This window comes from Malania oleifera, chromosome 13, assembly GCF_029873635.1.
Source record: "Malania oleifera isolate guangnan ecotype guangnan chromosome 13, ASM2987363v1, whole genome shotgun sequence".
Classification (NCBI taxonomy): Eukaryota; Viridiplantae; Streptophyta; class Magnoliopsida; order Santalales; family Ximeniaceae; genus Malania; species Malania oleifera.
The window spans coordinates 74,023,246-74,046,360 of record NC_080429.1 but is presented as its reverse complement, the minus strand read 5'-3'; the positions used below and the strand labels follow the sequence as shown (position 1 = coordinate 74,046,360).

Here is a 23,115-nt window from a genome sequence, read left to right as displayed (position 1 = left end):
CAGCTCATTTGCATTGTATAAGGCTGTTTTGGTCGCTCATCATGGGTTAGGAATGGCTAAGCAATAAAAGGACTAGACTGCCTTTTGCTTTTCTTTATTCTTTTTCTTTTCTTGTTATATTTGTTCTTTTCATTAAGGGTGTTTGGTCTTTTAAATTATTGCTTTTTCCTTTATAGACGACAATCCAAATGTGAGAACCTACTATACAGTCCAGTCTAGTCCTATAAATCTTAGCCATCAAAACAAACGCGCCCTTTGAGTCTAGAGAAACATGAAATAGTTGTTGTCAAGAATAGTCGTATTCCTAGGAACATTTAATGTTCGAGTCTTTTAAAAAAAGGGCAGCCCCGTGCACAAAACTCCCGCGTATGCAGGGTTTGGGGAAGGGACAGACCACAATGGGTCTATAGTACGCAGCCTTACCTTACATTTTTGCAAGAGGCTCTTTCCACGCCTCTAACCTGTTACCTCCAAATCACACGGCAATAACCTTACCGTTGCGCCTAAGCTCCCCTTTTAATGTTCGAGTCTTTTATGTACTTATATTTATCTCATCTGAAATAATGAAGAGGCAGAACAGAGTTTTTCCTTTCCAATTTGCATATCAATTTTGATCTGCTCAGAATTATTGATAAGATTTTGAAGTTTGGGTTGAGTATTCATCCAGTGGCACCTTCCATACCCTCCATTGCTGCATTTCTCCATGAGAGGATCTCTTGGCTGCTAAATATAATTGGAACTAATCCTAATCTTTCATGTTTCTAATGTGGCAGTCCTATAGTGTATTTCCGCAACACATGCTGCATCATTAGACCCTCAGACGAGTCATGCTTTACAAGCAGAAAATGTCTACAGAATTTTTATATTCCTTGATGTCACATTTTATCATGGGCGATCAATTCTAAAATTTGATAGTTTTTCTAAATTATGAGACCTATAACATAACACATCAAGTGCCAAATCAGGGAGTATAAATGGATTTGGAGTGAAACTTTAGAGTATGAATAGCATTTTCCTGTGCAGAAATGTAAGTAGAAAAGTCTGCCAGCTAGTCTGCAGCTGCTTGCCCTACCCCATGAACATGTTTCAGGTTAGATGCCCAGACATCTGCTTATCATCTCTTTGTATGCCATGACTGCATCAAACTGGGCGTGTTGTCTACCCTCAGTTGTTTCAGAATGTTAATATTAAGGTGGGAATCCATCTCTGGATAACATCCTAAAGCCTGAGTCCCAGGTCGGCTCCAGTCCTTGTAATGCACTCAAAACCTCAGCCATTAGAACAGCATGATTTCAACACTATAATGGAAGCCTAAGACCCATCTTATTTCCATATCCCTGATGAGGCCTCCTGCTGTTGTCTATTGCTCCTCTTGGGTTGCCAATAGGGCTCTGGTCTATATTGATTTTGACAAAGTTCTGTAGGAAAGAGTTGAGGAAATGTACTTCATTTCTAGGAGGAAGCTCTTATGTTTGTTTTGAGTTATCTTAGAGATTCTTGAACTTGAAGCATGATAACTTGAGCTTAGTTAGTTGGGAGGCTAGCTTGATCATTAGAGGTCAGTTCAATTTTTATATTTCCAGATGTCCAAACCAGCATATGCAAAAACAGAGGGCAGGTGTATCACTGCTGAATCTAGAGCTTCTATTACCAAGATTTGTGAGCATGTAGTCCTCAAAATTCAAAGAAAATAATTCTGGGATCATTCTACACCTCAGACTGTCCCACCATATAACTTTGGCCATCGAACAATATTGGAGGGCTTGGAAGGGATCCTTACAAATATTCCCACACTGATCACAGATGATATAAGTTTCTATTAGATCTTGCTTTGTCAGTCAGGAGGCTGTTATGCATGGCCAGCCAGAGGAAGTACCTGATTTTCTGCTGGAACTTCACTCTCCAGTTCTTGTCCCATTTTGCAGTCTGAGTGGTCCTTCTGTTATGCAATGGTGTTTTGAGGCTGTGACCCAAATTCATCATGTTTGGAATTTTAAAGATTTTTGGGTAATGTAGTATTTTTCTTTTTTCAGGATTTTTTTTTTCTATTCTCGCAGAAATTTTTTGTAGAGGATTGTCTTATAAGGTAAAATTTAGAGTCTTTATGATTTAACAATTATGTGCTGTTTTAATTTTCAGGGATTTGACATGATTTCCTAGAGATTGTTTCCTTTGGGACTTGATATTGTTTCCTAGAGATTGTTTCCTTATTTAGTATTAGAATAAAGCCTGTATTAAGGCTTGATGTGTAACCATCAGAGGCAGATTTATGGAGAAATAAGCCCTAAATTGACTCTTGCTCTCTGTTTATTTTCCCATTTATTTTCTGTTACCTTCGTTTGGTTTTCCCTTAATTTTCTATCATTCTTTTCTTGCTGATTCTCTGCTGCCAATCAGTCCTGCATCAATTTGATCTCAGAGCCTGTTTTCAATCCTCCCTTGCTACCAACGTCTAACCACCATCCACCTTTTCCTGCCTAGCCATCAGGCAACCTTCAGTCCAGTTCATAAACCAAATTTCTTGGACCCAGTGTAATACAAGCCCAGGCTGAACCTACGAGCGCCTGTTAAAACCTACGTTCTTCCAGTTCATTTTGTTTTAGCCAAGCTAACTCTGTTGTCCAGCCCAACTCAGGTTGTACCAATCTGGACTGATCCAGCGCCTTTGCATTGACCCAGTTTAGTTTTCATAGAAATAAAAGAGAGCAAGAAAAAAACTATGGTAACCATAGACCAATTGTGTGTGCTTGAATTGAAGGTTCGGAGGAATACTTATGTCCTTGAAAAGATTGATCTATACTTGCAATGGTGCAACAAGGAAGTTGCAGACAAGAACATTGAACTAACAGTTGTTATGGCCCACTATAAATTGATAGAGAAGAAGGGTATTGAGAATGCATATGGTATCACTGGCCCAACAATAGTCATTACGGAGCAAACTACTCCATTAGTTATCGAATTAACTAGCCAAGCAATCAATTCACTCACAACAGGGTCGATCTAAATGAGTTTACTATTGGAGAAGAAGAGGAGGAGGAGAGGTCTGTGTCAAAACCAAGTTGTGACTATTTTATTAGCAACAGTATCTGAGGGCATAAGGGGCGTGCTAAAGTTGACATCTAAGACCAAAGACTCCGTGGGGGAACTTGAGGAGGAAATTGCAGAAATGACAGATGTTCATAAGTTTATCTTCAATGCCTCTGCCTACTTGCATTCGTGTTTATTTTGAAGTATGAGGATTATATTTTTCCATTGCAAGTTTGTTTGGTTGGTCAATTGTTCATCCTTCAAATGTTTTGAAATTGAGGTTGAATTTTTTCCAACCGGGGAGAAGGTTGCAATATAAGCTTCAAAGCTTGCGACCCAAATTCATCATATTTGGCATTTTCAGAATATTGGGCAATCTTGTGGTTTATTATTTTCAGGATTTTTCCTAGTTTAGCAGCATTTTAATAGTAGGATTTTTTAAGGTGAGAATCTAGTGGATTATCTAGGGCTCTTATGATTTAAAAATTTTACAATTATGTACTGTTTAGTTTTTAGGGATTTGACATTATTTCCAGAGATTTTTTGTTATTGGAGTCGATATTATTTTCTAGAGATTGTTTCCTTGTTTAGCATAAGGAGAAAGCCCATGTAAAGGCTTGAGGTGTAACCATGAGAGGCAGATCTGAATATTAAGAATTGAGCGCGAAATTGAGTCCTTGATCTTCTGTTCTGTTACCTTTTTTTGGTTTTCTGGTAATATTCTATTTTCTCAATGATTCTCTGCCACCAATCAATCCTACATCATTCTTTTTCAGCATTTGCTAGCCTACAGGCTGTTTCTTCAGCAAGCTATCCACAACAAGGAGCTCCCCGAATGCATAGCTGCATCGCTTCCAAAGAAAGGTTCAGATGGAAAACAGCTTCTAATCTCGGACACACGTCCTCTGGGAAGAAGCTAGCTTCATTCCTTTCTCTTGCATTTCTGCAGTAGCCCAAATTTTTTCTTCTCAGCATTTGGAATGGAGGTAACCACAAAATGGTACAGTGGGCTTTGATCATTCCCGAATTGATTATTTTTACCACTGCTAATCACCCGATCTGTGCCTCATTCAAGGAATTTTGTACCTGTTAAGGCTTGATATACATTGTTTGTCCACAACCTAACAGCTTAAGCTTTTAGGTGAAGTGGTAATCTAACATCGTATTAGACCTATGATTGCCAGGAGGTCCTAGGTCCTAGTCTCGCTGCTCGTGTTTATTGTTGTTTGTTAAGAATGATTTTATTCAGTGTAATGGGTATTGTTTATTGTTTGTTTATCTCTCCACATGCAACCCAGATGCATGTGTGGAGGAGTGTTAAGGCTTGATATAAATTATTGCTCCACAACCTAACAGCTTAAGGTTTTAAGTAAAGTGGTAATCTAACAGTACCTTTGAAGAAGCTTATCTGATGCAAACTAGATGTCGAAGGCTCCATTTCGAAAAACATTGACAACATTAAGACACTCACTCTTCATGATTTCAGTCAATAAGATGGGAGAATCATTACTGATTTTCCAACCTAGTTTTACCATCAGCACTAAATTACCACCAGCCCTCTTCCACTTTTGGTCAGTGAATCGGATTCCAATTAACGAAGTGAGTTTTCCCCATTCCCTTCCTTCCCCCCCCCCCACCCCCCCCCCCCCCCCAAAAAAAAAAAAAAAAGCTTTGATTAAGCTTGTCTATTTCCTCACAAGCACATTCTGGAATCTATGTTGCTTGCATTATGTATATAGGGGAGGAAGAGACTATTTCAACCAGAGTAGTCTTCCCTCTGAAAGAAGGCTAGTCAGATTTCTATCCTGCCAAACATGTTTTTACTTCATCCAATACTGTAGTGAGTAGTGACTGGCCCTGGTAGCCCTGGTAACTCTTTGATGAACAAGGCAGGTCCCATGATATTTCCTATTGCTGAAGATTAATGGAATTGCGCACATTCTAACCAAGGGTTCTCTTGTTTAGTGGCAAATACTTGCAAAGACACTGAATTTCATGAGGTCATCCACAAAAGGATATGGGAGACTTCTGAATCCCCCTGCAGCTATGAATAGGCTTCCAAACTTTGGATGGAAGAACATGGTTCACCATCTGTATCATTGGGAGAAAAAGGGTCTCCCTGCTGCAGCCCCTGGATGGTTTGAATGCGTCTGTAATCTGCATTCCAAAACAACCTGTATCGTGGTCATGGAAACATTAACTAGCATGAGGTCAACATATGTTCTCAAAAATCCACCATTCATTTATGTCTTGTGGAGGAAGCTCCAGCAAATCTGGTCACTAGCTTTCTCAAGGTCTATTGTCATTGCTATCCAACATCACATTGTTTCTTCATCTTCACAAAGTGAAGGATTTCTCACATCACAATGATATTATCAGACCCTTGCCTATCTAGATTGAAACTGCAATGGGTAGGAGCAATAATATACTTCCATAAATGACTGAATTGTGCCAACAGCTACCTTAGACATAATTCTGGGGTGCACGTTACACAAACTAATTGCCAGAAACAATGTTTTAAAAGGCATTATTGGGGCATGCCTCATTGCTTTCTCACCCAAAATACAGCAAGGGCGCAACTGCAAATGTGAAAATGGCCATTAGTGTATGCCTTCTCACACACCAGCAAGAAAACACACCTTTTATGTTTTTACTGGAGAAGCCTATGCATTATAGGTCCTCTTGTATTTTATTTATTTTTAAATCTCAGAAATATAAGAGAAAATATTTTTTAATCCCCAAAGGCATATGCCTTGGTCAATCGTTTAGATTCTTTAGAGTACAAAGCCTCCATTGACGAATGCTCCTCTCTTGAGACCTTTAGAGAAAATGCTAGGGTTCCTTCACATTGATTGATGTAACGCTCTTTGAGTTTACAGCATACTTTTCTAATTCTTTGAGTTGTGTGGACCTTGGTGAGTCTTTTCCTCTGCTTAGCATGAACATATTATCTTTATCTAGTCCTTTTGCATCTTCATCCTATTTGAGTCCTTCTCACCTTGGATCATCCAAATTTGCATGTGCACACATGACAACGACTCAAGGGAGGAGAGCCTCCTCTCTAGCTTCTACGCTTGTAGTTTTTTTTCCTGATGGTGTCCTATTTCCCTAAAATGATTTCTAGAATGAGATAGCTTCTTGTGAAAATAATTCTCATTAATCGAAACATAGGTACATGTTTGTATAAATAGATGTATAGTAGAAGAATAGCAGGAAAGAACCAAGAAGAAAAGAACCAAAGATGCTAACTTCTAAGGAAACTAAATACTCTAGGATATTCACATATTTACAGCCGAGATTCTCTTAGAAAAATAGGAAAGTTGACTAAACAGATTTGAAACTTTCCAACACTCCCCCTCAAGTTGGCTTGAAGATATCTTCCATGGCTAGCTTGCTAATGAAGTTTTCAAACTGTTTCTTCGGCAGTTCCTTTGTCAGTATGTCTGCTACTTGCTCAGTTGTCGAGATATATGGCAGACAGATTACTCCCTCATCTATTTTCTTCTTGATAAAATGCTTGTCTATCTCCACATGTTTAGTTCTATCATGAAGAACTGGATTGTGAGTGATAGCTATTGTAGCTTTATTGTCACAATACAGTTTCATTGGTAGTGAATTAGTAATTTTAATTCTTTCAGCAATCTTTTGATCCATAGTGCTTCACAAATTCCATGAGCAACAGCCCTAAAGTCTGCCTCTGCACTACTCCTTGCCACCACATTTTGTTTCTTGCTGCGCCATGTTACTAGGTTTGCTCCAACAAAGGTGCAATAGCCAGAAGTTGATTTTTTATCAGTGATACTTCTAGCTAAATTTGCATCAGTGTATACTTCAACTTGTAAATTCCCACCTCCTTCAAATAATAAACCTTTACCTTGAGTCCCTTTTAGGTACCTTAGAATCCTGTACACAGCATCAAAATGTTCGAATCTTGGTGAGTGCATAAATTGACTTACCACGCTTCTTGCAAAGGCTATGTCAAGACGTGTACGAGAGAGATAAAGGAGTTTCCCTACCAATCTTTGGTATTGCTCTTTGTTGATCACTTCTTCAGCCTTAGCTGGTTGGAGTTTTATGTTCAGCTCTATAGGTGTTTCTGCTGCTTTGCACCCTAGCAGATCTATTTCTCCAAGTAAATCAAGCACATGCTTGCGTTGGGGAACAAAAATTCCTTTGTTTGACTTTGCAAATTCCATACCAAGGAAGTACTTCAAGTTGCCTAAGTCTTTGATCTCAAATTCCTGAGCAAGGATCTTCTTTAACCTCTCTAGCTCATTGCTATCATCACCTGTCAGAATTATATCATCTACTTAGAGAATAAGGATAGCCAATTTACCTTCACTCGTGTGTCTATGGAACATAGTAAGATTGGCTTGACCTTGGCTGTAGCCATGACTCTTTACTACCTTCCCAAAGCGTTCAAACCAAGCTCTAGGAGATTGTTTGAGTCCATGCAATGATTTTCTCAATTTGCACACCTTGCCTTTGCCACCTTTCCCTTCAAATCCTGGCGATAGATCCATAAAGACTTCCTCCTCTAACTCTCCACTTACGAAGGCATTCTTCACATCTAGTTGATATAAGGGCCAGTTAGAGTGAGCTTCTAGAGAGAGCAACACACAGATTGAGTTCATCTTGGCTGCAAGAGAAAATGTTTCCTGGTAGTCAATTCCATATGTTTGAGTGAACCCCTTTGCCACAAGTCTTGCTTTGTACCTTTCTATACTCCCGTCAGCCTTGAATTTTATTGTAAATACCCATTTATAGCCAACATTCTTCTTCCCTTCTAGTAGGTCACCAATTTCCCAAGTATCGTTAGCAATTAGTGCATCCATCTCTTCTTGAACAACCAATCTCCATTCTGGGTGATCTAGTGCTTCGTGAATGGTTCTTGGAATAAACAGATGAGAAACATTTGAAGTAAAGGCCTTATGAGAATCGGAGAGTCTATGATAGGATAGATGGTTGGAAATAGGATGTGTGGTACAGGTTCTAACTCCTTTCCTAAGGGCAATGGGCAGGTCAAGATTAGAAGAATTATCAAAACAAGGACCTGGAGAAGAAAAAGTACCTTGAGTATGTGAAGGAGGACCAACTTGTGTAGGTGATGATGATTGGCCTTGCTCTGGATTTGAAGAAAGAGCTCTATTATTATGATGATTTCTTCTTCTGGTATAAACACAAAGCTCAGATGAGGGAATATTTGATAGTACTTCTCCTCCTATTTGTGAATCAGGTATGCCTTGTATAGGTAGACTAGGATTTCCATTATTTTCACTAGCTAAAGTATCGGTTTCTTGACCCTTTAAAGAGTGGATGTCAATGTCAAGGAAAACATTTGGAGGAGGCTTAGAGGTTTGCTAGAACTCATCTTCAATTTCCTTTTTCTCCCCCTGAAGATAGTTCTAACCAAAAAAGGGCTGGTTTTCAATAAAACAACATCCATATTAATATGAATTTTTCTGGTCAGAGGGTTAACACATTTGTACCCTTTTTTATTAGGAGCATATCCAAGGAAAACACATTTTTCTGCTCTAGGATCAAGCTTGGATCGAAGATTGGTAGGTATGTGAACAAAAACAGTGCATCCAGACACTTTTAGTGGCATGTTTGATGTTATCCGACATGTAGGAAACAACTTTTTTAGGTAATCTAAGGGAGTGATGTATTTTAGCACTCGAGTAGGCATCCTATTAATGAGATAACATGCAGTTAAAATAGCATCACCCCATAAATATTTAGGAACTTGCATTGAAAACATTAGGGCCCGCGCAACCTCTAACAAATGGCGATTTTTTCTCTCAGCAATGCCATTTTGTTGTGGGGTATCACGACAAGTAGATTGATGTTGAATACCCTTTGTTGAAAGAAATATTCCTAAACATTTGTTAAAATATTCAGTACCATTATCTGTTCTAATGATACTGACTTTCGTTTGGAACTGGGTTTCAACCATATTATAAAAATCCTGAAAAAAATTTTCAACCTCAGATTCGTCACTCAATAAGTACACCCAACACAAACATGTATGATCATCAATAAACGTTACAAACCATTTCTTACCAGAAGTAGTAGTGATTTTTGAGGGACCCCAAACATCACGATGAATTAAATAAAAAGGTTTGGAAGAATGATAATCTTTTGATTGATAGGTGCTTCAGTGACTTTTGGATATGTGGCAAACATCACAATGAAGAGAATTGCAATCCACTTTTTTAAATAAGTTAGGAAACAAATGTCTTAAATAGAGAAAACTAGGATGTCCTAGTCTAAGATGCCAAAGCATTATTTGTTCACATATAGAAACAAAACTAGTACTACTACTCAAACCTTGAGCTTGTTTATCGTTGAATAAACTCTCATTGAAGTAGTAGAGTCCATCAATCATCCTAGCACTGCCAATCATCCTTCCCAAGAGTTGGTCCTGAAATTCACCAGGGAAATCAATGAAAATGACACAACAATTAGAATACCGTGAGAGTTTACTAACAAATAGCAAGTTACAAACAAGTTTAGGGACGTGAAGGACATATTTGAGTTCTATTTTTTCAGAGATTTGGACAGAACCTGTTCCAGAAATGGATGAAAAACTTCCATCTGCAATTCTAATATTTTTCTTACCAGAACAAGGAGAATAAGATTGAAACAATTGTGAGGTACTGGTCATGTGATCAGATGCACCAGAATCAATAATCCATGGTGCAAGATTTTAGCAACAAGGGTAGGCACTAGAGTTATCACTTGTTTGGGCTAATGAACCAGTAGGAAGACCAGAGGCAGAAGTAGATTTCAGCAGTTGAAGAAGATGATCCACCTGCTCAGCACTTAGGAAATTAGCTTCATTGGCTTTAGGGACTGCATGATTGTTGCCAGAGGGTCCAAATTTGTTGCTCTTCTAGTTTGCTGGCTTTCCATGGAGTTTCCAGCAATTTTCTCGAGTGTGGCGTGGCTTATTGCAATAGTCACACCATACTCGAGGGTTTTCTTCCAACCTCCTTTGATTAGAGTGTGGCGTGCCGTTGTGCAAAAATATTGGCAGTAGCCAAATCTGTGTTACCAGCAGCATGAGGAGCAAGATTATTGGCAGCATATAGAGCATAATTTTCTAGCCTCATCCTCTTTTTTCTTCATCATCATACTCCTTTGACAATCTTCTCATTGTACTTAAGAAAATACTTCCCCGAGTGGGGGTAGAGGCTGTCTCCCTAGGATTCTTCCCCTTACTTCATCAAACTCATCATTAAGTCCAGCCAAGAATTTAAAAATTCTTGCATTCTCCACCATCTTCTTATTGTGATTGCAATCAGCAGGATTTTTCCATTCATAATCATTGAATAAATTCAGATCTTGCCATAGGCCCTTAAGAACATTGAAATACCTTGTTACACTGCCGTCTCCTTGATAAGTATTGCTGATCTTCTGCTGCAGTCCATAAATTTGAGAGTAATTCCCAAGGTCAGAGTACATCTGACTCACATTGTCCCAAAGTTCCTTTGCAGTAGAATAGCACATGTAATTAACACTAATCTCTTCATCCATAGCATTCACGAGCCATGCCATCACCATGGAATATTCTGCATCCCATCAACAGAAGAGATTGGGGTAGAGTTGAACAAGGAAGAGAACCCTATAGAGATTTGGGTCAAATTGGAGCTGCCAAGGGAAACTAGGGTTTACACAAGGTCAAGAGCTGGACCTAGCTCTGATACCATCTAGAATGAGATAGCTTCTTGTGGAAATAATTCTCATTAATCGTAACATAGGTACAGGTCTGTATAAATAGATGTACAGCAGAAGAATAGAAGGAAAGAACCAAAGATGCTAACTTCTAAGGAAACTAAATATTCTAGGATTTTCACACATTTACAACCGAGATTCTCTTAAAAAAATAGCAAAGTTGACTGAACAAATTTGAAACTTTCCAACATTATCTTCCTATTACCATTTGGAAAGGTAAACATGCTTTTACCCAACATCCAATTTCTAATTTCGTTTTCTATGATTTCTTGTCACTCATATTATTGTTTTATTAGTATTCTTTTGATGGTTGTTCTTCCAGAGTCAACCTCCAAGGTCTTATCTTATTATGGGTGGAGGAATGCTATGTTTAAAGACATGCATGGGTTACACAATAACAACACTTTGGAACTGATACCTCTTCTTGCTAATAAGTCTTTGTTTTGTTGTCACTAGGTGTATATTGTGAAGGTCAAGCCTAATGGTTCCATGGCTAATTGGTCTTGTTTCAAAAGGATATACTCGAGTGTATGGTTTCGATTATTCTAACACAGTCTTTATTGGCTCTTTAGCGACAACCTATCATTGACCTCTATATCAGTTTGATGTGAAGAATACTTTCTAGTTGGAGAACATGCTTTTTTTATTTTTTGATAAAAAAAAAAAAGAAGCAAATGTATTAAATTGAAGACATAATTATAGTTGAATTGAGTATAAGAAATAGTCCAAGAAAAAGTGCGAAAAAACCAAAGAATAAAAAACTTTAAAATTACATAAAAGCTGCCTTCCAGTCCCTGTGAATATCGAGCAGCAGAAGACCCCCGAAAACCCCAAAAGAATGAGCTCAAATAGAAGCAGGAATATGTTTCTAAATTACTGAGTGATTTTTGTGACCAAAATGGGATGACAAATGAGATAACAGCCCCTTATACACTTAAAAAATGGCATAAAAAAAGGAAAAATTAGAACATTAAAAGATATGAGGAATGCAATTTTAATTGTAGTTAGTTCAGTGCTGCCAACTAACATGTGGGGGGAAGCAAGTTTTGTCTGTCATAAACTTAATAGACTCCCAGACAAGGAAAATAGTAAAGCACCGTATGAGTTATGGAATAATTTGAGTTATTTGAAATATAGGATGTTTGGCCCAAACGGGATTACCAAAATTAAGAATAGAAAAATGTAAAATAAATAATTGTGTTTTTATTGGATATGCTCAACTCAAAATAGTGCAACTTATAAGTTCTTTATATTGAATATTAAAATATCTTATTGTTCATTTTGGTTTATTTTTAGGTACCACATTGTTGTTAAAGGTTATTATGATGTCAACTGGATATTAGATACAAACATATTAAATTGATTAGTGGATTTTGGTGGAAATCGCAAAAAGAAACTTGTTTATTAGGTCTATTGTGGAGGTTGATTTTTTTTTTGGACTAAGCTTAAAGGTTGAATTTGTAGTCCTTGAGAAAAAAATTAATGATGCTGGAACTCAAAAAGAAATTTGTCATTATGACATTATGTACATAGGTGTGACTAGTATCACCAATTTCAATTCATTGTGATTGTTTGGCTACCATATCTTGCGCAGATGATAACAACTATAATGTCAATTGTCAAGGGTAAACAGTCACCTAAGACATAAAATTGTGAAGCTGCTTGTTGGAATTCCACTTGTGAGTTGTGACACATCAGAAAAAAGAGTCAAGGGGTGACTTATGTACATGGGTGGGCCCAAGACCTAATGACTTAAGCCCTTGGGCATGGTTGGTATTCATCCATTCACATCAAGCCCATGTGCATGGACTTCCTTGCCCAAGGAGGAGCATTAGAGTTGATGGCTCATGACTATAATGAGTAGCAATGTAAATGGAGGTGCAAAAGCTAATTTTCCTGAATGTGCCAGCGGAGTGATTGAGGCCAATAAAAATCATCTGGGTTGAATAGATGGATCTGGATTGGTCAAGCTGATTGATTTGAAAGGCATCTGGAATGCAATTCGATGCACATACCGTATGGTATAAGGTTGACTTGGTCAACATTTAGAAAATTAGACTTACCCTAAGGAAAAAGATGGCTTCTGCTCGAATGGGGAGTGACGCAGTTGAGGGGGATATTTTTGGAAATTCTGCTCATGAGTTGTTCCACAGAAAAAAGAAGAAGAAGAAGAAGAAGAATGGTGACCACAAGGAGTGGCTCACAAACATGGATGACCAAGCTGTAATGGCTTAAGCTTTTAGGTCAAGTTGCTGTGTAAATCAAGCAGATGAGCAAGTTCCCATAACAAAACATAATTCATGGAACTACAACTTTTTAAGTTTTGTGAGGTCAAATAGGAATTTAGGAGATCCTTTTAATCAAGGACTAGCTGAAAATCTAGTACATGAAAGAGGTGCCTCTTTCATAAATCACTAATGATGGAATCTGACCCATGTGATTGGAGATCTATTGAAAAGGAGCAATAAGAAGTTTTGATTGGTTTGTTTAGCATATTATTTTTGTTCATCCTCAGTGTAAATTATGCAATTGCAACAAAAGTGAGGTTTAGTTTATCCTTTGATGAATCCATAGCCTGTTATTTGGCGTGTCTAGTTGCAATTACACATGTGATGGATTTTCTCATGTGAGTATGGAAGTGGGCTGCTTTCTATGGGAGTTTGTGGACTGAGATTCCCTAAATCACTCATGGAAATCAAGGTATAGTGCATGGCCAATCTGCGAGAATGTAATGATTTAGGGGTGATCTGTGTGATGTGTTTCTTGATTTTTGTGACAGCTCTTTGTTCAAGAATTTGATATTTATCAAGTTGCATACAAATCATAATAGATTTATATAAGTGCAATTTAAGCCATAAGGTAGCGTCACCTATCGCAATTTATCTCATGATTGCATAGCAAATTTTTTTTTTCTTTACTTTCCAATTTGAATCGCATGGGGGATTGTTGGTTTGCATAATTTGGTGTGATTCAAATTGAAGGTTTAGCTTTTGTATCCTTGGTTGCTTTTGGGTTTTCTCTTTTGTCCAACATAGGAAATAATAGTTTTACACTCCATTCGGTGGGCCAGCCGATATCACTCATGCATGCTGCCCTGCCCGACCTTGCCTCCGTTCGTGTGCGTGGGAACTTGACCAAAATTTTCTCTTTTTAAATTTTAAATTTTATTCTCTCCTTATATTACAGTAAAACGATACATGTTTTAGCCGTATATCCGTTAGGCTTTTTACTAGCTGTTGCAGGATTTAAGGCTGGTTTACATAATAGTTTTTATGTTTAATTCAAGAATGCAAAACTGTCTACAACCAAATTATTTGTTTTAATTTATTTTCTTCTTTCTTCTTTCTGTTGCAAATTTTGTTCTATAAATAGTAGTCACTTGGGTACTTCAGAGCACACTGCCGCACTGCTTGCTTACTTTTCCCCTGCCCCCTTTTCTGATATCCGTTGCTGGGTTTTTGTGTTTTGGATGAGTTGCTCTGACTGTTCTAAATTTGTGGGTGCATGCATTTCAGAACTAACTGAGTCTTCATAGAGCTCATATGCTCACTAGCCAGCTGCATTGAATGTGTGCAAAATAAGCTTTTAAGGACAATGGTCCATCCGTGCAGTATCTCACTGATAAGTTCATCTGTTACGTTGTCTTGCGTGCTGTCACCCTATTTTTGAAAACTCGCCTTCTCAGAAGATTTGGCACATGAGTGCCTAGAAATAACAGTCTCCAACTGGAGTGACTACACTTATCAGACCTTTCTCTGATTGCTCCTAGACCACTTTTCTTATTTTTCCAAAAATAGGATGAACTGACAGACCCTAAATCAATGAAATAATGTGCTTTAATAAAGTTGATGAATGACCACATTAGGAATGGTTATAAAAAGAACCTCCTGACTCTTGTAAAGAGGCAATCTAATTAATATCTTCTACAACAAGCTGAGCAAGATCATGTTATGGCGAAACTTGAATAACTGAGTCCCTAAAGTCTGCTTCTATTTTTGGGGTTTGGAATGGCGTAAAATGCTTTGGACAGCCACTGCAGGCTTCTTCTGTTTATTTCCATGCCTGACCAGCGATCACTTGATAAGGAATTAATTTCTGATACCATATACTGATGACATAATGCTGGAAGAAATTTTTTTCTTAATTTCATTATTTCACTTTATATGGCAAGAATAGCTCTCTTTATCTACTTGTTTCCCCCTGTACCTTGAGTTGACCACTTGTATTATTGATTCCTCTGTTTCAGAAGCGATTAAAGCACCGAAAATCAAGGCTTATTGTAAGTGTTCTACCATTTCCAGAAAGAGAACGTATATCAATAAATTGATGGGTAGCAATATTTATGAACGACAAGCTATTTTTTCAGGAAAGGATCGAACTGCAAGAGTTCTCATTAGGTTCATGCCCACCTTGCTTGGGGCTGCATGGAACTCATTGGTCAACATCAGGTGATCAGGTTTGGTTTCTGGTTGTGCTTTCTAAAGTTTATGCCACTTTTCATGGATTCCGTAAGGAGAAAGTTACCTTCTCCTGGGTCCATTAGTATGTCTTGGTATAATAGAATTTTATTCTGTTTCATTTTATTTCTTTTTGCTGATGTGGGGTTTAATGGTATTTTAAAGTTCTAATATAAGATACGGATACCTTTCTATGCGTTCTGATTCTGTTTTATGTTTTTACCATATTCATTTTTTCTTGCTTGAAGTAATGTTATAGTAAGCATTTAAGGTGTGACTTTGATGTGTTTTCCTAATAGTTTGAGCTGCAAGCTTCTCTATACAACACCTGTTATGACTAGGTGTCCAATACATGAAATCAGGAATAGATCTGTATGTTGATCTATCATTAAAAACTAAGAGTTTTTGAGTTTCCTATTAGGAAAGTAACATATCCGTCATCAACTAGGGTTAAAAAATTTGCATCCAGCAGAGATTTGTCCCAGGAATGATTTAGGAAAGCTGCTATGAGATGTGACTGGAATTTGAGTGATTTAAAATCCACCTAGGAAAGGTGTGCGAAAGATTAAAGATTCCCCAAAGTGGGGAGATAAGTGAATACAACGATGCAGATAGAGTTCCTGCCAGAACTGGACAACTGGTTCCTAGAAGATCAGCCGATCAATCAAAATTTTTAGCATTCGTTATTTTTAGCAGAACCAGATGACTAGTGAACGTAGGACCTATCAACCAGTCTGTCACGGGGCTCACTTTCCTACTTTGAATTGAGTTTGTTTTTGGTAGGTTTTCGAAAGCAATGAGATCAACATGTGGATGAGGGTTGGCTTGGAGAAGTGGACACCATTTCATGCTCTTTGTGGTACTGGGACACTTGGGGAGCTGGACTGCAAGTCTATGAATAGTTTTGTGTTTGTTTTTTATCAAAATATACTTGCAAGTTACACCATTTTTGGTGTCACATCTCTATTTCTGGTGCATGACCAACCATGACTCCGTCCAAAATCCAATGGAGGCACTAGGCCTGGAGAACAAATAGTTTTGCAAAGATCATTGTTTAAGTACAAGTAACAAGCTAGAATAGAAAAAGGATTTGTTGAAACACAAGATGCATACAAATATTCCATAATACAACCATAGAGTTCTTTATTTTGCCAACAGCCTCTTTACATTGGGCTTTACTTTGTATACAACATTTTTTTCCACATGTCTATCCAGTCCTATTCCACACTTATTGGACCAAATATGTTCACCAGCAACAACACATGCTTTGTGTCTTGATGCCAACCTGTAGTTCATGTCAAAACAAGTAGAATTCTCTTGAAAGTAGGGTTTTCTTTCCATCCAACTGAACCTGAAATTGTTAGGGAAGTAGGGTGAGCAACCACAAGCTCCATCCCCCCTTATTCATACTAGGATTTCACCATTTTCAGATATGATTTCTTTATATGCATGCATAATCATATTGTCATGAACATGTTCCTCATTCTAGGCAGTCTCATTATCTAGAGTTATGAAAACAAGATATCAAAATAGCACACAATTCAACATTAATTTAAGTTTCAACATACTGGTACCTTCTCAAACAAGTGCCAATTTCCAGCTTGGACAACCACCGCTCAAATAGCACACAATCCCTACTTGCTTAAATTTCACAAAACCACAGGCACGAAAACACACAGTGCCACAAGGCATCCATTGATACTGTGTGTGTGTGGAGGAAATACACTACAGAATATGTCAGAAGTGGAGGCTATGGAAGGACCAACTGGGTGAATCCTCAACCCACATTTCCTGATCTTAGGAAAATGTTGAGCAAAATTGATAGGGAAAATGGAAAGGGAAAATTCTGTATTGACACCTTTGGGCATTAAATGTGCCTAGAAAATGACTATTACTGATTAGATCTGGATTGACTTCTCTAGACTCAAAAGACCTCATATATAACTTTGGAACTAGACTCATAAATGTGCTTTGAAAATAATGAACTTGGACTTTGGAAAAGACACACACTAGACCATAATAATGACATCTAAATAACAGTGCTAAATATGATAACCAACAATAGTAACTATGCTTTTATTGGTGCAGCAATATTGCCACCCTCTATTTTCTTAAATTCTTTTTCACTTATCCATGAATTTTCTGTATTTGGTTACCCTTCCCACTTGACAAGAAATCGGTAATATTTCTTTCCTCAGGTCTCGACATTTCTAACTTTAATTACTTGCTCCACCCACTCCTTCTTTGAAAAAGTATGTACCAGTTCCTTCCTCTTCAAGCTGCCTCAAATCTTGGATATCACCATGGTAAATATAAATGTTAGAAACATTAAAGATTGGGGAGATTTCGAGCCCATTGGGAAGCTATACCTCATAATTTGCCCCAAATTTGCATCAAATTCTACATGTTCCAGTCTTCCCCTTTAGCTTGTGATAGGGACCAGTAGGAAATCTTTCTCTTCTAAGGAACACCATGACCAAGTTTCCCTCTTGATGCTCTTTGTTCCATTTGTGACAATTGGTGGCTTCTTTATAACGTTGATTCATCTCTTTCAGCTTTTGATGAACCTCTTCCTGGACTAACTTTACATTTTCAGCATCAGCAATAGCTTCGTCACTCACATGGGACTGATTGGTAACATCTACCAAGTTCACAACCTGGTTTGAGCTCCAACGATACATTTGATAAGGGATTTTCTCCTGTTCACAGTGTTTTTGTAAATAATTCAGCCTGTGGTTGGATAAATCCCACTGCCCAATGTTGTTTAGGGCAAGACACCTCAACAAATTGCCCAAACTTCGATTCAAACTTTTGTTTTTCCATTAGTCTGGGGATGATAGGTACTTCTGAACTGCAGCTTAGTTGTCAGCAATCTCCAAAGAGTTCTCCAGAAGTGGCTGAGGAACTTTGAATCTCTATCAGGTTTTATTGTCTTAGGCAAGCCATTTGACCTCTCAATCTCTTGGAAATATCGGTGTGCTACATGAGTAGCATCAGTTGGCTTTTGCATGCTGTGAAATGTGGACCTATAATGGCACCCAAGAAAGAGAACCAAGGGGGGGGGGGGGGTGAATTGGGTGTTAAAAGGAATTCATTTAATGTCTTTAAATAAGAAATAAGTTCCTTAGAATTGTAGTTTGATTAAAATACCCCTTTTTTAATAATCAAGCAATCGAAGAATATGTGACAGATTTTGAGATATATAACAAGCCACCACAAAAATGAAACCATAAGATTCTATAGTGATTCAGTTGACCGTGACCTACGTCCGCTCAAGAAAACTTGCTTCAGTTTTTTTCACTAAAATTAGATAAATAAAATACACTGAGCAGCTCACCACTCAGTAGGACAACCTGCCCTTTTTAATTTATTCTCTCTTTCTAGGCTAAAAAGCCTATTCCAGTGCAACTTTCTACTCCAGGCAACCTGCCCCAGGCCTCCTCAGGTTACCTACACTTTCATAATCAAATAGAAAATGAACAAAATTTTTCAAGTACTTTCTAGATCACACAAAATATTCTTTAGCAAGAAATTGGTGATACTAGAGAGACTATCGCTGTCTCAACCTATCAATAAGAAATAAGATACTACAATGAGCACAGTATCAAGAATACAAGTATCAGAAAATTTTGTGATAACAAGATCTTCAAGATTAGTCAGCTCAGAATTCTTTTCACTGGTGTATGTATTCTCAGATACTTATCCATGCAAAATGAGTCCATATTATATAGAACACGTAACTCCACTTGTCCGAACAACTAGCTGCAACAATAAATGCTCAACAAACAAGATTTTGAAGCAGCACTCAATATATGTACTGCTCAAGCTCAATTTCTCAAGGAATTTTGTTTCCAAGATGAAGTAAGGTGGCAAGAATCCTTAATAAGTCAGAATTCTATGCATGGCTGTAAAGCATACTCAATTTTCAAATTACATATGTTAGAACTATAATATTGTATGATGATCAGTTTTACTTAAATGCAATAACCATTCCAGATTAATCAAATATAATTATCAACATGTATGATATTCTCTTGAAAAGCAATGGAAGTAACTCTTTGACTCAAATAATAATTTTTCAATGAGTCTTATAAGACGCGTCTGATAATGTTTATGGTAGGTGCATCTTGTAGTGCTTTTTATATATGCACCTTATGGCGCTACTTATGAGTGCGTCTCATGATGCTTCTTATAGATTCGTCTTATGGTGCTTCTTATGCGTATGTCTCATGGTGCTTCTTATGAGTGCATCTTATCATGCTTTTCATAATGCTTCTTATGAGTGTATCTCAAGATTTTTTGTATAAGTGCTTCATAATATTTCAGTTATGAAGATTGAGAACGAACTTATTCATCATTGACACTGGTTTTGTCATACATCAAAATCTATTTTCCAACAAAATGTGCCTTTTTTAAGAAGTGGTCAAGCACAACCCAAATACAGAATCGATACCTCTCGCTATCCTGCCACCAAATCCATACTTATGTCAACCAATGAAACAGTAGGCTCTGGTAAAGATATGTAGAAACCAACATTTTGCTGGTGGCTTTTGGCAATTTAACATGTTTCACATCTTTCCACATACTTGTAAACATCTTGGCGTAACAGAAATACCTTTCAAACACAAATTCAGCATTTTATCCCAACCAAAGTGCCCAATATTATGCAATTCAGCAATTAGAAAGTCTCTTCTAGAATCAGTTGGATCACAGCTTGTTTCCCTTGAATAAACTCTCCTATGTTGTGCATCTGCCACCTTATTCGGTGAACCAGCCCATGGTTTCCACAAAATTGTTGAAATGTCTGTTGAAATTTATGCTTTCCATCACCCTCGAAATTGAAATGGCATTTGATTTCTGACTCTCATATTTTCATCAAAATTTAAACGAATCATCCGATATTTATCGAAATCTCAAAATTTTAGCAAAACTTGTTGAAATTTTAACTATTATGAAATTTCCTTGGAATTCAAATGTGAGATTTAGATGCAAAGCGAAATTTTTCTATGGATCTATATGTGTGTGTGTGTGTATATATATATATATATATATATATATTTTGGTTACCGAAACAAAATATTATTACAAGGGCTAACAACACCATTTTATTTAATCATTCACATCGAAATTATCTTTATTTGTATAATAAATAATATAATTGATTTATGAATTTCATTTATATTAAGAGAATATATTTAATACATATGCTATATTACGAATGTGTTTAATACACATTATATTACGACTACTACACCTCATACACAACATAGATGTGTTTAATTTATAATATATTTGTCCTAAAACTTACATTATCTTGTCTATTAACCATTTTCTAAAGCTTCATAAAAGAATTTCATGCTTGAATACTAATTTCCATCTATCTTTTTTTTTTTTTAAAATAAAAATCGAAATTGACATTGAAATTGAAATTTTCATGCTTTTGGAGCTTTGAAATTTAGTCAAATTGAAATTTCAGACCTTGAACCGGCCTTGTAGCACAATTGTTGGGCTTTTGTGGAGCCTAGTTACGTTAAATTTGAATGATGACCCGACCTTTCTTTAATGAGAGATTTCTATCCTAAGGCTTAGTCCATGCCGTACTCGTGGGGAACGCTCCCGGGAAAATTTTTTTGGGCTCATTTTGTAGCCCTTTCGAAACCCTGTCTACAGCATATAAAATCATTATTTTCGGGTGATTAGTGTTAAGCGGTCGCATTTCGCGAGAGAGCGAGAGGGAGAGCATTGTACTGCCGCACTCTCTGTATTTTCTTCTTGATAATAGTGAAATCCCTGCAACTCCGTGGACGTAGGAAAAATTGCCAAACCACATAAATACTGTCTTGTGCGTGTGATTGATTTTTCTTTGGCATGTATTCTTTGTCTATTTTGTTTCTCACAAGTTTTGGGAATTTGTTCTTAATTCCCAACAACTGGTATCAGAGCCTAGGGTTAGGTTCGAGTGGGAGCAATGGTAGAAGAAGCAGGAAAGGAGTCTGGAATAGAAAAGTTTGATGGCACAGACTTTGGATTCTGGAGGATGTAGATCGAGGATTATCTTTATGGGAAGAAGTTACATCTGCCGCTTCTAAGAAAAACCTGCTACTATGAAGGACGAGGAATGGACTCTCCTTGACAGACGGGTACTGGGAGTTATAAGATTAACTCTATCTAAGTCTATTGCACACAACGTCATGAAGGAAAAGACTACAGTAGATTTGATGAAGGCTTTGTTCGGCATGTATGAAAAACCGTTAGCAAATAACAAAGTACATCTGATGAAGAAATTGTTTAATTTGAAGTTTGCAGAAAATGCATCTGTAGCACAACATCTGAATGAGTTTAATACTATCACAAATCAATTATCGTCTGTAGAAATTGATTTTGATGATGAGATTCATGCACTGATCGTTTTGGCTTCGTTGCTAAATAGTTGGGAGGCAATGATGACGGCATTAAGAAACTCTACTGGAAAAGAAAAATTGAAGTATAATGATATATGAGATTTAATTCTGGCTGAGGAGATTCGCAGAAGAGATGCGGGTGAAACCTCAGGATCTGGTTCTGCCCTAAACCTTGAGACAAGAGGCAGAGGTAATGACCGAAATTCAGATTGGGGTAGATCAAAATCCAGAAACTATAATCGAAACAAAAGTAAATCTAGATCTGGCCAAAAGAGACAATGCTGGAACTGCGGGAAAATGGGTCCTTTTAGGAGACAATGCAAAAGTCTTAAAAAGAAGAATGAGGATGATTCTGCTAATGCTGTAACAGAAGAGGTACAGGATGCACTACTTCTTGCAGTAGACAGTCCATTTGATGATTGGGTTTTGGACTCAGGAGCTTCATTTCATACCACTTTACACCATGAAATCATATAGAACTATGTAGCAGGAGATTTTGGTAAGGTGTATTTGGCTGATGGTACAGCCTTGGATGTTGTGGGTATGGGAAACGTCTGGATGTCGTTGCCTAATGGGTCTGTTTGGTTACTGGAGAAGGTATGACATATTCCTGACCTGAGAAGGAATTTGATTTCTGTCAGACAGCTTGATGATGAAGGACATGCAATGTTGTTTGCTGGTGGCACTTGGAAGGTTACAAAGGGAGCCAGAGTATTGGCTCGTGGAAAGAAATCTGGTACTCTACACATGACCTCAAGTCCAAGAGATACAATTGCAGTTGCTGAAGCAAGTATTGATACAAGCTCATGGCACCGCAGACTTGGTCATATGAGTGAGAAAGGGATGAAGATGCTGCTGTCAAAAGGGAAACTACCAGAATTGAAGTCAATTGATTTTGACTTGTGTGAAAGCTGCATCTTAGGAAAGCAGAAAAGGGTGAGTTTGTTGAAAAGTGGCAGAACACCGAAGGCTGAAAAATTGGAGTTAGTGCACATAGATTTATGGGGGCCTTCTTCCGTTGCATCCCTTGGAGGCTCAAGGTACTGCGTTACTTTCATTGATGACTCAACCAGAAAGGTATGAGTTTATTTTCTGAAAAATAAATATGATGTATTTGAAACTTTTAAGAAGTGGAAGGCTATGGTTGAGACAGAGACAGGTTTGAAAGTAAAGTGTTTGAGGGCGGACAATGGAGGAGAGTACATAGATGGAGGGTTCAGAGAGTATTGTGCTGCACATGGAATTAGAATGGAAAAGACCATTCCTGGGACACCACAGTAGAATGGTGTGGCTGAGCGCATGAACATAACTCTCAATGAGCATGCTAGGAATATGAGGTTGCATGCTGGACTACCAAAATCTTTCTGGGCTGATGTTGTTAGTACTGTAGCTTATCTGATAAACCGAGGACCTTCAGTTCCCATGGAGTTCAGACTTCTTGAAGAGGTTTGGAGCGATAAAGAGGTAAAGTTTTTCACTTAAAAGTTTTTGGT

The 23,115-nt window shown here is 37.6% G+C and overlaps 1 protein-coding gene across 1 annotated transcript in view; it reads left to right on the top strand.

Moving 5' to 3' along the window:
• Positions 1–23,115, top strand: part of LOC131146688 (synaptotagmin-5) — a 54,033-nt gene that overhangs the window by 5,596 nt on the left and 25,322 nt on the right. The window contains exons 4-5 of the mRNA XM_058096436.1: positions 15,011–15,043; positions 15,131–15,220. Of these exons, the coding sequence (XP_057952419.1) occupies positions 15,011–15,043; positions 15,131–15,220 (123 nt within the window). The remainder of the gene's footprint in view (positions 1–15,010; positions 15,044–15,130; positions 15,221–23,115) is intronic.